At 42.8% G+C, this 13,349-nt stretch overlaps 1 protein-coding gene across 1 annotated transcript in view; it reads left to right on the top strand.

Annotated features, from left to right (window-relative positions):
• The window catches only part of GSDME (gasdermin E), a gene marked incomplete at its 3' end in the record, with an annotated part of 28,265 nt that extends 23,124 nt beyond the window's left edge, over positions 1 to 5,141 (top strand). The window contains exons 8-11 of the mRNA XM_080610535.1: positions 1,914 to 2,041; positions 2,153 to 2,339; positions 3,864 to 3,937; positions 4,911 to 5,141. Coding sequence (XP_080466661.1) covers positions 1,914 to 2,041; positions 2,153 to 2,339; positions 3,864 to 3,937; positions 4,911 to 5,141 — 620 coding nt within the window. The remainder of the gene's footprint in view (positions 1 to 1,913; positions 2,042 to 2,152; positions 2,340 to 3,863; positions 3,938 to 4,910) is intronic.
• Between the last annotated feature and the right edge of the window lie 8,208 nt (positions 5,142 to 13,349).

The following is a 13,349-nucleotide window of genomic DNA, read 5'->3' as shown; positions in this document are numbered from 1 at the left end:
CAGCTACAGGTTGGGCAGAGAAGAGATTCAGAGCAGCCCTGCAGAGAAGGACTTGGGGGTGTTGGTCGATGAAAAAATGAACATGAGCCGGCTTCAGTGTGCGCTCGCAGCCCAGAAAGCCAACCATATCCTGGGCTGCATCAAAAGGAGCGTGACCAGCAGGTCGAAGGAGGTGATCCTGCCCCTCTACTCTGCTCTCGTGAGACCTCACTTGGAGTATTGTGTGCAGTTCTGGTGTCCTCAACCTAAAAAGGACCTGGAACTGTTGGAACAAGTCCAGAGGAGGCCACGAGGATGATCAGGGGACTGGAGCACCTCCCGTATGGAGACAGGCTGAGAAAGTTGGGGCTGTTCAGCCTGGAGAAGAGAAGGCTGCGTGGAGACCTCATAGCAGCCTTCCAGTATCTGAGGGGGGCCTACAGGGATGCTGGGGAGGGACTCTTCATCAGGGACTGTAGTGACAGGACAAGGGGTAACGGGTTAAAACTTAAACAGGGGAAGTTTAGATTGGATATATGGAAGAAATTCTTTACTGAGAGGGTGGTGAGGCACTGGAATGGGTTGCCCAGAGAGGTTGTGAATGCTCCATCCTTGGTGGTGTTCAAGGCCAGGTCGGATGAGGCCTTGGGTGCCATGGTTTAGTGTGGGGTGTCCCTGCCCATGGCAGGGGGGTTGGAACTAGATGATCTTAAGGTCCTTTCCAACCCTAACTATTCTATGATTCTATGATTTGTTGTCCTGAAATAAACTCTGTCTTTCTCTCATGGAGAATGGAAAGGAATAACTGTGTCTGCATGTGTATATAAAAACCAGTTATTTGTGAAAGAATGCACTGTTTGGTTTGGTTTAGCTTGACATATGTTTGCACCTTTCCTGCGTACAAGGCTTGGAGGTTTCTTTTCATTAATTAACCTGAGCTGTCTCCTGGAAAAACCCTAAAAATACTGTTTCTACTAAAGATATTTAAAGTAGGTTTCCTCTTCTGTTTTTTGTACAGGCAGTCGTATGATTGCATCAGGTACAGCAAGTATCTGCCTGAGGCTGGGTCGGTTTTTCTTTTTTCAGTAAAGTAATTTTGGGGTACCAAAGGCATCTTTAAAGAGTGCGTATTTCTTGACCAGAGTGACACGAAGGGAGATTTCTATGAAACAAGGTTAACAATGCCTGTGTGTCCATGTTTTTGAAATGCAGGAAAACACATCCCAACCTTCCAGTTGGCATTATTCACTTGAAAACTTATTTTCTGTCAGCAAAGCTGTAATTTGATGTCACAAAACATTTTGTTTCAGTGTCATAGTTGAGCTGTGGGGAAAGAAGTGAACTCTTTTGTGCTTCTGTTGTATCTATTGTCATGGATTCAGTTTTTCAATCAACAAGAGATTTTTGTCCTGATTTTTGTAATAATGACAGGGTCAGGGGTGAAGAGTTGTAATTCTTTGATGTACCTGATGAAATACAAGGACAGTAGCAACTGAGGATCGCAATGGGAACTTTTAGTTCTGTGGCTGAACTTGTACCTTTGACTTCGTAATTGATATTAACCCACAGATTAAGAAGTGAAGAGCAGAACTTTTCATTCTGCCTTATAAATGGACATTTGCTGGAGATGAACTTTCAAGTGAAAAACTTAATATATGGTTAGTTCAGTTAACATTAAGATACTGAATTCTAAAATCTTGATCCTTCGTAGCTGCTCCTCTTTCTTAGAATTTTCATTGATGCTTCATTGGCTTGGTTAGGAAATAGAATCGGCTGTGTTTCAGCCTTGCCTTATAACTTGTGCTGATGGAAATCAGGATGTCAGGATGTGGTGATAAATGAGCTTATGAAACACACAGCAGAAATGCTAACTGTTTTCACTGGCACTTGTGCAGAAATACTTAGTTTTACTTTTTACTGCTTTCTTGGGAAAGATCTGTCACGGCTGAAGGCTCAGTTCCAGCCCTTTGTGAAGCTGCCGGAAGACAAGCGAAGAGCTTTATATAAAACCCTTTGTGAGCTCTTGGTCTGTGAAGAAATGGTGACTGCCCTGGAGGACGTGGTAAGACAAAATTCCGTTTGTTCCCTAAAAGCAGTTTCCAAATAGAGCTGGCATTCTCCTTTGCTGGAACTTTTCTCTCTTGAAGAAGTTTACTTACTCTTTTGCTTCCAGGTAGATGATATCTGCATGGGAGACAAGCCAGACCTGAAGGAGTTAAAACCTGCACAACAACAAGACCTCCTGGACTTCTTACAGCTCATAGGGTGCAGGTTGCAGAAGGAGCTGTTGTTGCAGAAATGCCAGCCTCAGGATGAAGAACTCTTCTCAGCTGCTCACCTTCTCATCAGTGCTATCTCTGGTATGTTGTGAATGAAGAGAAGGGCCATTTTTTAAACGTAGTTTACTTTTAGAAGCTCCCTCTGTGTTAAAGCATTTATGGCTCCTTTTGAGCAGTTGATGAGCTGAGTGGCTGTCATTTGTTCCCTTCCCTTTTTATGAGTTTGGTGTACCATGCTTAGCATTCTTGGCTGGCACTTAAATTCAGCCCTCAATCACTGACAGATTTTGCTTGTAAAATACACATTCCTCCAGGATTGCTTAACTCTGTTTTCCTCTGAGTGCAGGCACTTCCAGTTTGGCAGCTAATTCCTGTTCCTACAGCATACGGAGCTCTTCCCGCCTAAATGCAGAGAAATATAAATTAGGAGTTGTCTTCTGTGTCACAGTGTATATTGGTGAGGTGCAAACTATATTTAGCAGAAATGCATTTAACGTGAGACACTGCAATTAGAGGGTTGTTTTGCAGCTGCTGGAACAGGAGATTAAACATAAATGTCAAACAAATGCCATCCTCACAATCTCATTGGCACCACAGTGTTAATTAAAAGCTACCTGCAAAGTCCAAACAGACTTTCCTGGCTTTTTCTCCTCTCTCTCATATATAAAGAATTTCCTGACATTAAGATAACGAAGGGAAGTCCAGTGTGCTATTAGTTAGATGTGGTAGTGTGCAGCAAAATGTCAGTGTGCATCCATTTATGCACTGAACCCAGGTAGAAAAGCTTAACTCATTTGTGGAGACAGAAAAGAAATAGAAAACAGAAACCTGCTGATGTGGTAACACTTGTCAGATGCTATTAACAGAAGGGGGCAGTTAACTGAGCGTGTTGTATTATCACCTGGCTTTGGACATAATGTCTGCTGCTGAAGTCCAAGCATTGTTAATGTGGCTTGATCAGGAATCAAAGCTGGTTTATGCCTATTGCTTCTAGTAGGATTTACAGCTTCTAGTTGAAGGGCATCACAGGGATCACTTAGTCTGTCTCCGTGCCCCAGCAGAATCTCAGCTGTGTAATTTCTTCTCAAATGTGTTTTTGCTGAAGTCAGCATCTCATACAGAGTTTGAGAGCAGAGGTTCTTGTTTTATTCAAGGCCTAAATAATTCATCCAGCCTGCAGGCTTGGAGTGAAACACTGGGAGATGCTTATGGACGAGACAAGAATGATGGGGAGGAAATCCCCTTTCCTACAAGCTGCCCTTTCTGAAGGGCAGAGATAGTCGGTGTGGGCTTGTACCTACCCATCCCCCATCCCATTTTATTCCGCAGTCTTGGAAGCTGGCAGGAAAGGGCTGGATCAGCTTCTTCCAAGCATCCAGCAGAGCAGTTATGACAGCTGTCCTCAGCATTGAATCGCTTTGCTCTCCAGCATCCATTTCACAAGGTGCTGTATGTGCAGATGGGCCCCAAAAATGTAGCTCACCTGTCTTTGCTCAGCAGGAAAACTCCATCTCAGAGCTCACTGTTAAGAAAACCCTTTCCAGCAGCCAGCCTGGTGCAGTGTTCACTGGAGACAGTCCTCCTCTTGTATTGTTTCCTCCACAGAGCTGCCTGATAGCACTCTTGTCCTGCTGCGTGCCTGCTGTGATCTTCAGGTGGTTCCAGCGTTGTGTTGTTTGGTGAGTAATCAAACTGTGACTCTGTAGCATGTGGGCCCCAGCAGCAGTAATGACTCTGTCCTCTGCCTTTATCATGTTTGTCGCCCAATAAAAAAGACGTTAAGCTCCAGTGTGGATTTCAGCTGTAAGCATTGCTTTGGCAAGGTCAGAGTCTGACAGTGGCAAATGATGCAGGTTATTTACTGCAGATGGATCCCAAACCTCTGAAATGTTTCTGTATTTGGGAGATTTCATGGGCTGTGAGCAAAAGAAAATTGTAACTTAAGCTCAACTTTTAATTTACTAATAGTGTCACTAGGTTGCTTTAAAGTCTTGGTGACACTAATCACCTGCCCTTGGAAAACAGGAATTTTCCATTGATAGCGTCAGTGCTTGGGCCACGGCAAATTCTGAAGTTCCTAAACTCTGAGGCCATTCATTGGAACTGCTGAAAGAACAGTGCAGGGGTTTTCTTTAAGCTTTTTAAGCACACTGACAAAAATAATAGTAAACACCAGTAAATATGCATGTGCAGGAGGAGTGCTGCTGTTTGCTCAGAGCAAGAGTGAGAGCTCGATGTGATTGATCTTCAGTGATTAAGGGCTGGGGGGGGGGGAATGTTTGTGTCTTTAAGGAAATCAAGGCCAGGTTGGACAGGGCTTGGGGCAACCTGGTCCAGTGGAAGGTGTCCCTGCCCATGGCAGGGGGTTGGAACTGGATGAGCTTTAAGGTCCCTTCCAAACCATTCTGGGACCTGCAGTGAGAGGTTGAACTGGAGAAACGGCACTGTAGGAGAGATGTTTCTCCTTAAAGGGTGCCATAGAGCTTTGGTTCCGGATGAGTACATTGTACTTGTCAAGGCTAACGGTAAAGGGAATCTTGCCCTTTTCCTGCTGCCTTGTAAGCTCTTCCGTGAGCTGTGTAATGGCAGAAGCAGCCCTACTTGGAAAACGTTTTTGATGTTTCTGTGTTTTGCTCTCTCTCATAAACACAGCCGAACATCACTGCAGCTGATGGCACTGTGGCACTGAGCAGTCCTTTGGTGGCAACTTTCACTGACAAAAGAAGATTTGACATGGTGCAACGGCTGTTTACTTCATCAAACATTCATTTGGAAGTGACAGAGTCTTCTATGAAAGCTGTAACTATGAAAGAACCTAGATTCTTCCCACTGGTTCTTTATGTTGCACTGCATGGATTTTCTGCTTTAAGTGGAAATGTGTAGGAGTTTTGCTGCATTATTGCTCTAGCCTGTTCTTCTGTAGCTCTGCAGTGTAGTGTTGGTGTGTTTGAGCTAAGAGTAGAGCCACTGGGTTGAGTGCATAGGACAGTCCAGGCAGGAGTTATGGTGGCCAGGCTGGGCTCTGCAGGCCCGGGGTGAGCACTCTGCAGTGCCTCAGCGCTGCTGCTGCTCTGCAGCTTCACTGAGACCTGTGGCTGCAGTGGGAAATGCAGAAATAAGGGGTGAAGGGGGGAATCAGAAAAGACAAGCCTGGAACAGGAATTGAATGTAGCTGTTTTGGTCATTGTCACATCTGTGGGGCTTTAGAACCTGATTGTTTGCATTTATATGCATGGGCGAAAACTGTGAGGTACAAACTGCTTTGTGTAAGTAAGCAAACCAGCAGGCTGTGGAAGGCCAGGGTCTGCAATGCAGCAGCTGCTTTGCTCACTTAGGACTTGATGTAGGGAATGCCTTCACTCTGGAGCAAGCAGAGTGGAGGGCTCTCGAAGAGGTACTTGATTAGGGTTTCAGTTGTTCAGTGTAGTTTGGCTTTACAGATGTGAATTGCACTACAGGAAATAAACCATTTTCTTTTTCCAAAAGAAAGAGCACTTTGGGGCTTTGTGCCTCTGTTCAGCATTTCAGTTTTCCCAGAAGTTTTTACCTCAGCAAGTTTCTGCTGTTTAAATTGTGTCCTGAACATTCTCTTTGAGGCACAGCGATGCCTTTCAGTGTGTGCAAACGCCACAGAAATGATCATTCTACCTGTGTGACATTTTAAGTGCAGATGTTTTGATTGTGTGGCTAAAAGCGAAGTGTTGGTAAAGCTGCCCAGGGCTGTGGGGCTTGGAGCTGTTTTGCCCCTTTTTTTTGTTGTAATTTTTTTGTAATCATGTGGATAGGACAAATGCACCCGTGACCACTGTAAATATGGGCTAAAGTAAAGTAAAAATAAAATAAGTAAAAATGGAAGGTGATGTTCTAGGTAAGTGGAATGTCAGTGCTTCTAGGCAAGACAGACAAGCAGGCAGCTGTGTGTGCACGGAGGTGACCAGTAACCAGCCCCTGCAGCTGAGTTGGAGGCTTAAGTCCTGCCTTCAGCTTTCTGCTCTATTCCCACATGCTCTGGAGCAGATTGTCTAAGCCTGACCCCTGTCAGTTCAGCTTTCCCTGGGGAAGTGACTTTGCAAAAAAGCCCTATAGTCCCTTGCCATACCCTGAGAGTGCCTGATCCCTGGCATGCTGGGCTGCTGCAGGTCCTGTGTCTCATCTGGTCAATGAAGCGGATGGTGTTGCCCAAACCTTGCACTGGTGTTATCTATCTGGAAGCAGCTTTCAGGAGCGTGGAAGCACATTACTCTGCTTCCAGGAGGATTTGTGTTTGTGTGAATGCCTTTTGCTAACCACTTCTCAAAAGTTGCCTCTGTAACTGATATATCAACGTTATATCAAAACAATAGAATAACTTACAACCTCATGCACGTAATTTTGTTGTTCTTTTGGGGATTTCAGTCATGCCCTTGCCCTTGAATGGAGGTGGCAGATGGGTATGTGGGCATCCATGTAATGCTTTGATCTTCCTTAAAGAGCTTGATGTGCACTGTATGACATAACTGCTTTCAGGGTGTGCATGCTGTGGTGTGTGGGTAACAGAGGGGATTTGTGTGAAGATAAAAAAACCCCAAAATGCTAGGTGTTCTATGGAAACATCATTGAACGGAGAGGTTGTGTTGCTTTCAGATGCAGATTAGTCTCTTGCTTCACCTAAATCCACGGAACAGGTTGAGGCTGAAGGGTATGAAGGTTGCTGACAAAGCAGAGGTGAGAGGGGCTGGTGTTGGTTCTGGGGCTCAGGAGCCCTCACAGCTGCAGCCAAGGAGGCTGCTGTGCTCTGTCACAGGGTAACAGAGCTGCTGCAGCCCTTAGACAGACAGGAGCTTGGGGAGATGTTGTGTGAGCCAGTTTTCATCAGTAAAGGAGGAGATGCAGATAAAAGGCAGATGTGTGCATACTGCCTCTTGATGGCTTATTTGGCTCCAATTCAGATTATGACAAAAAACAGTCATCAGAAAAAAGCCAATTATGGATGTGTTTTTTTTTTTTAATATTAAATCTTTATTATATACAAAAATATTTGTTGGGAGTTAACAGAATCTCATAATTTGTACATTAACATTTTTATGTTTGGCTGTGTTGTGAAAATATTAGCTGTGAAAAAGACAGGGGGGTTAGAAAACAAATCCCAATTTAAAAATGCCCTACGCAGTAGCTGACTCTGGCACATGAGGTCAGAATGCAAATGCGTGCCCATGGCCTGCTCCACACTATGGACTCAAAACACACTCAGGTGCTACATCAGTGTCAGGTTTACATTAGAAAGTTTAGCTAATAGCAAAGGGGTTTATTTTCTGTAGGATGTTTTCAGCTAAAGAAGGTATTTTCTATCCAGCAGAGTAGTTTTTAAAGTTTAACAAGTGTCTAATCCAGTTTAATGTGCTGCAGAAAGAGAACAAAACACAACAGGAGAGCTTCCACCAGGCAAAGCCAGGTGGGAGAAGAAGAGGCGTGGTAAGGAAAATTGGTGACAGACTGCTAATAGCCATGGAAATCCAAACACTGCCCTGGGATTTTACAGCTCTTGGCCCAGTGTGGAGCAGGAGAGATGTCCTTGGACCACATGGCACAAATGTGACCCACAGGCAAGCTGTGGCGTGGCAGGAGGGAGCGGAAGGAATGCCAATTGGCATTTTCAAAGGGGGAAAAATACATTTCAGCAGTTCCCTCCATCTGTAGTTGTGTACAAGACCTAAACCACAATCCATTTTTTTGCAGGCAACAATACTACTGCACACCTCTGTGTGCCCCCCCTCCCTCCCCAGCACTGCACGAAGCATTTTGCTCTATGCTCAGTATCATATAAGAGGTCAAATAATGGAAAAGTAATTTGAACTTCTGGAAGCAATTTTCCTGTATTCCAGGTAAATGTTGGCTACTTATGGAGTAATAATTGGATGAGTATGAGGTCAAAGCTGGACAAGCTCGTGATACTACAAGGACAAGGCTAAATGGGAGGTGTGTTGCCAAGACAGTGTTAGCCTGGCATGTCTGTCAAGTAACCATAGCCAACCATTGCCCTAGCAGCAATGGGATCTCCATACCAAGTAGCATGAGAAAAGGGTTCTGATACCAAAATTCCCCTATACTTCAAGTGTAATTTATTCTGTAAAATAAAAACATTGCTGCAAACGTGCTGGGAAAAAAAACCAAATTACATGTGGATGTGAAACTGCTGAACAGCCTTCACTGAGCTGGAGTTTGTTTCTAAGCCCCTACAGGTAAATTCCAGCTGTAGCATTGACCGCAAATGAATTGAGAGGTCAGCAGCTTAGAATGTGACAGTCTGAGGAGAAGCACCCCACCATGGAGGATTAAGGTTAATTTGCAGGTGCTCCCTGAAGTACTGGTGGTACTTACCCCTACATTTTATTTATGTATGTTTTTGTGCACGTGCACATAAACACAGCTGTAATGTCAGGAAGCCAGAGCTGCCTCTGAAAATTGATTTAGGTGTGCTTTCACTCTACTTAAGAATTAACAGTAAGTTAAGTAATAACTTACTTAATAGAGTAAGTTACTTAGCAATAAGTTATACCAGTCTTAAATATCAATGTTCATTTTGACTGCTATTTCCTCTACAAGATACAGATTGAGAATCCCAGACTATTCCCAGCGGTGAACTATTAAATATACAGAAAAGCAAGAAGACTAGGCCTAAAGACTAGGTCTATAAGAGAAACCTAGGAAGAAAAATCAGTTGGTGACTGTCAGCTGGAGGGGTATTTAAGGCAAGAGGCTGAGCAAGCTACCAGCCCCTCGGTCCAACAACCACTACCTCAGCATCAGTAACTAATCCCACCACTCGTGCACAAGTGGCATCATAAATTTGGCAATAACAATAACTGCACTAACTCTTGAGAGTCTGGGTGAGGCAAGAAACCCTGCATGAAACAAAGGGCCTGTATATATCTACATGGTAGGTGCAGATGACCTCCACCTGTAGTTGGTCTGAGAGCTGCACCTAAAGGTGCAGCGAGTGGCAGGGAGTCTGCTGTGGTAGGCACGATGGATGTACCAAGAAACAGCAGCTGCCTCGAAGCTAGTCTGAGTGAAGCTGCAAGCTCGTGCATAAGAACAGACAATAACCCACATCTCTCCCCTTTCTGCAGTGGGGCTTTCTGTGTGATCATTCTCCACTGCTCCTTAAGCACAGCTGAGAGGCAAGCTTGGCTCTAAGGGGAACCTAGCCAGGAGTGGTCTGCGTTTCAGAGAGAAAAAGAACCTTTCTGATTTCTTCTCTGAATCAGCCTCCTCAAAATAAAACCAAACCAAACTGAGATGACTTCCTGAATACTGAGGCAATCTGTACAGCAAGTATTTAGGTAAGATTTCAAAAGATGCAATGAATTAAAATTGTAACAGAAGCTCAGGAAAAAAGTGTCACATTTTGAGTCTATCCAAGATGTGACAGTTTAGTATAAATAAAGGTTCAGAAGTGATGAGCTGATCTGCCATCCTGCCTCACAAAGCTTTTGTATGTCCAAGTACACAGAGCTGCCCTGATGGGAGAACACGGCACAAATTAAGGATACTTCGCGGGTTACAAATCCGATTTCCCTTGCCTCTGTTGAGTTCTGTGGTTCTGCTCGGATTTTACCTTCATTTGCTGTTTGCAGAACTTCTCCAAAGACAAGACCCTTAGAAATCTGTGAAAGATGCCACATGCCATTATAGCCATCCCACTAAACTTCAACTGACTGCATCTTGCCAGATGATGTAGAACCTAAAGCAGACCTGTAAGTGTAACCTTTAGAGACAGCAAGGAAATCACTTGGGTACACATGCATCAAAGTATTTACATCGAAGCTGGGATTGGTGCACACTTGAGGGAAATTTTGATGCATTTAAGGAAATAACTTAGGGCTCTCGGCATACCGACTGTACTTTTATGTGAAACTCTTCGTTTACAGGGCAACTATCAGCATTTCTTCTATCAGTCTATATGTACAGAATTTTACAGCACCTCATGCACTGTCCAAAACAGATAGAAATTACAGATAAATATAGAATTTTTAGATTGAAATATCTGTATATTTAGAAAAATATGCATTAGTAAACACAATAAACCAGGTAGAGAAGTGTACCTCTTCTAAAGTCTCACATGCAGGTAACATTTCTGGGTTAAGTCATGGTAGCTTTGTAATGTGGTAACAGACATGAGCATTTTTTGTTTTACCATCCACATACATACATATACACAGACAACTATTTGATAATTTACGTCTCTAAACTATTTAAATATTTATCTTGTGATACATACCACATATCTTAAACATTTAGCAGCATCTTCACCTCGCTCAGACACACCTAGTGTTATCATTAACAGTCAACCTAAAAAGGTCTCCTGCTTAGCATCTGGAAAATGAATGTTTATGCGGAATGATATACATGAAATTATTTTAACTCCTCCAAAACACTTCAAACAGCTCTTACATGAAATAATTGTCCTTTGCTCAAAACCAGCCTTTCAGTCTTTCTCTCTTAATTGCACAATGCACAGATCTCTAACACCTGCTCTGGCATACCCTGACTGTTGTCTAGATGCCTGAAACAGCACCAGCATTCTAAGAAACACCAAGAATGCTCTATTTTTAACTAATTCTCATTCTAGTCATCCCACCAGGTAGTGACAAAGGAAGCAGAATACCTGATGAAAATCTGATTTTGCTGAAAACCAAACCAAACCACAACCCACCACCACAAGAAAACCAACCCCCTTCCCCCCCCAACATTATAAACCTGCCAATGTGAACTCCCACTTTTCAAGATTTAATGGATACATCTAAGGAATGTGATGTTTAGGTGAGGATTTTCCCCTTACCACCTGCATGTGGGCATCCAATTAAAACCTGCAGACACTTGGATACACTAAGTAACAAACTATAACCTAAGCAAGCCATCTTCTCCTATTGCTTCAGAATTGCACTTCCCAGTAGCATCTACACTACCACCACCAAATGGTCAGCCACTAGGCTCCACTCTGCTAACTGCTGGATTTTGAAACACTGGGAACCTGCAGCAAAAGCTAAAGCTTTAGCTTTTAACAAATACATGGCTGGTTGGAGATGGCTGCCTAGGGAGGCTCTTGTGACAATATTCTCCCTGGGATGGAAACAGAAGGAGCAGAGGAGTTTTCCTAACTAAACCTTGGTGCCCATGTTTCATGTGTTTCATCTGGTTAAGTAAATTTATGGAAAAAAGGATGAAAATAAGTGATAGTTGCGATACAAGCTACTATGGTGTGGAAACAGAAGAATCTTCTCATTCTGTTCATTAGGGAAGAGTAAGCTCAGCCCACTTTTGGCATCACATATAGATTATTTTCTAACTTTGTTTTACTAACGTAAAAGGCATCGTATCTGACCAGATAGCACATCCAATTTACAGCATATGTAGCTCTCCTATTGTACAGTAAGTAAACACAGTTTAGTCACGCCCAGCATGTAGTGCCAAGAGTAAATCATTAGTCACGCAATGGCTTTGCTGTTGTTGCTGCTACATACAACACTCAATCCATTTCTCAAAGCAGCCTCTGAGTGATAGGATCACAGAACATATCTCCTGGGAAAGGAAAAGTCTCATGCTCGTGCCACATTTAAAAGCTTTGCCCAACTTAAACAAAACCAGAGGAAAACAGATCCTGAAAAATGTAACAATAAACCAAAGTAGTGGTCCAAATTTTCCTCAGAGAATTGCAGATTCAGTCTGAAAGACCAAGATCTCAGTACCAGGAGCCACAAGGATTACCTGTGCTATAAACAGCTTCAGCTAACGGTTTCCACACACATTAGGATCTCAAGCTCTCCTTGCCCCTTTTACCCCACAGCGACCAACTTCATAGGCTTTGCAAAAATCACCTGTAGTATATGGGTGTTTGTTCAGAGGGGTGTTTGAGATTTACACTTCTCCAATACTGCATCAACTCCATTTTTCTTTTCCTTGTGCACATAAGTCTTGAAGAGCCCCAGGAAGCAACACTGCTTTACAATGTCTAAGCCTCTTTTCCTTCAGAAATAGTTCTGATGAAGTTGCCTTTCAATAACATTCCATGTCACACTTTGGTGTTGAGAAAGAAGTCAGAAGCCAGGTGCCTGTCACCAGATGGAAGATAAATTAAAACAGATGACTTCAGTTCAGACACCTAATCTGGTAAGTGATGGTGAATGTTACTATATACAACAGCTGACATTACAGTATAAAATAGGGTCACAAAAAGAGCTAGTCTTAGCAAGGAGCTGCATTTTCATTTTGTTCTTATTAAGCAGAAATTTACATCAGCATAAGTTTTGATCAATGAACTTGAACCTAATGCGAATTATATCAATGAGCCTACTAAGGGAAGAACTGTCATTAACAAAAGGAAGTATGTTGTAAAACAAAAAGGTACAAACAACATCATTGCTTTTTAGCAGTAAGCTTCCAATTCACAAACTAGCTCATTAAAAATGCAATTAAAACCAATGCAACAGAAAGCACAGAAACTCTACTACATCACGCTCCTAAAAATACAGCAGTTGATCACATACAAATATTCCAAAATACAGAACCCAGCTAGCTAGCACAGAAAATTAAGCCAAAGATCACCATACAAATATCAAACAATGCCCTAAGGAAAGAAAATGCCCCTTTTTTTTTTCCTTTTTTTTAAGCAATGTGTTGTCACAATGTGAATGAATACTCCTAAATGTTAAGCTTCATTCTACAAGGCTCCACGTTACCAAGTTCTCTCCCAGGCTACTTCCCCATTATTCCAATTGCATGGAGTTACCCTGTGTACCAGCTTTCTAACGTCAGTCCTTCAGCCATAACAGGCTAACAGATTGGCTCTCCAAAACAGCCTCATAAGCAGCATGCAAGGTATTGCTTTACGTTATTTGAAGAGACACGTGTAAGGGAACCCACACAACAGTTGCTGAAATCAAGAGACACAAAGAATTTGTGAAACATCAAGAATGCACCAACATTAAGTGGAAAGAAGCTGGAGCAATGGAGCTGTGTGTTTGTTGCTGCTTTTAATACTTAACATTCTGCTCCCATGAAGTTATTATTTTATAAGGAAAAAAAAAAAAGGAAAGAAATTAAGAGTTCTTT

This window comes from Psittacula echo, assembly GCF_963264785.1.
Source record: "Psittacula echo genome assembly, chromosome: 2".
NCBI lineage: Eukaryota > Metazoa > Chordata > Aves > Psittaciformes > Psittacidae > Psittacula > Psittacula echo.
The sequence above is the reverse complement of the archived record's forward strand: the minus strand, read 5'-3'. Positions and strand labels throughout refer to the sequence as shown.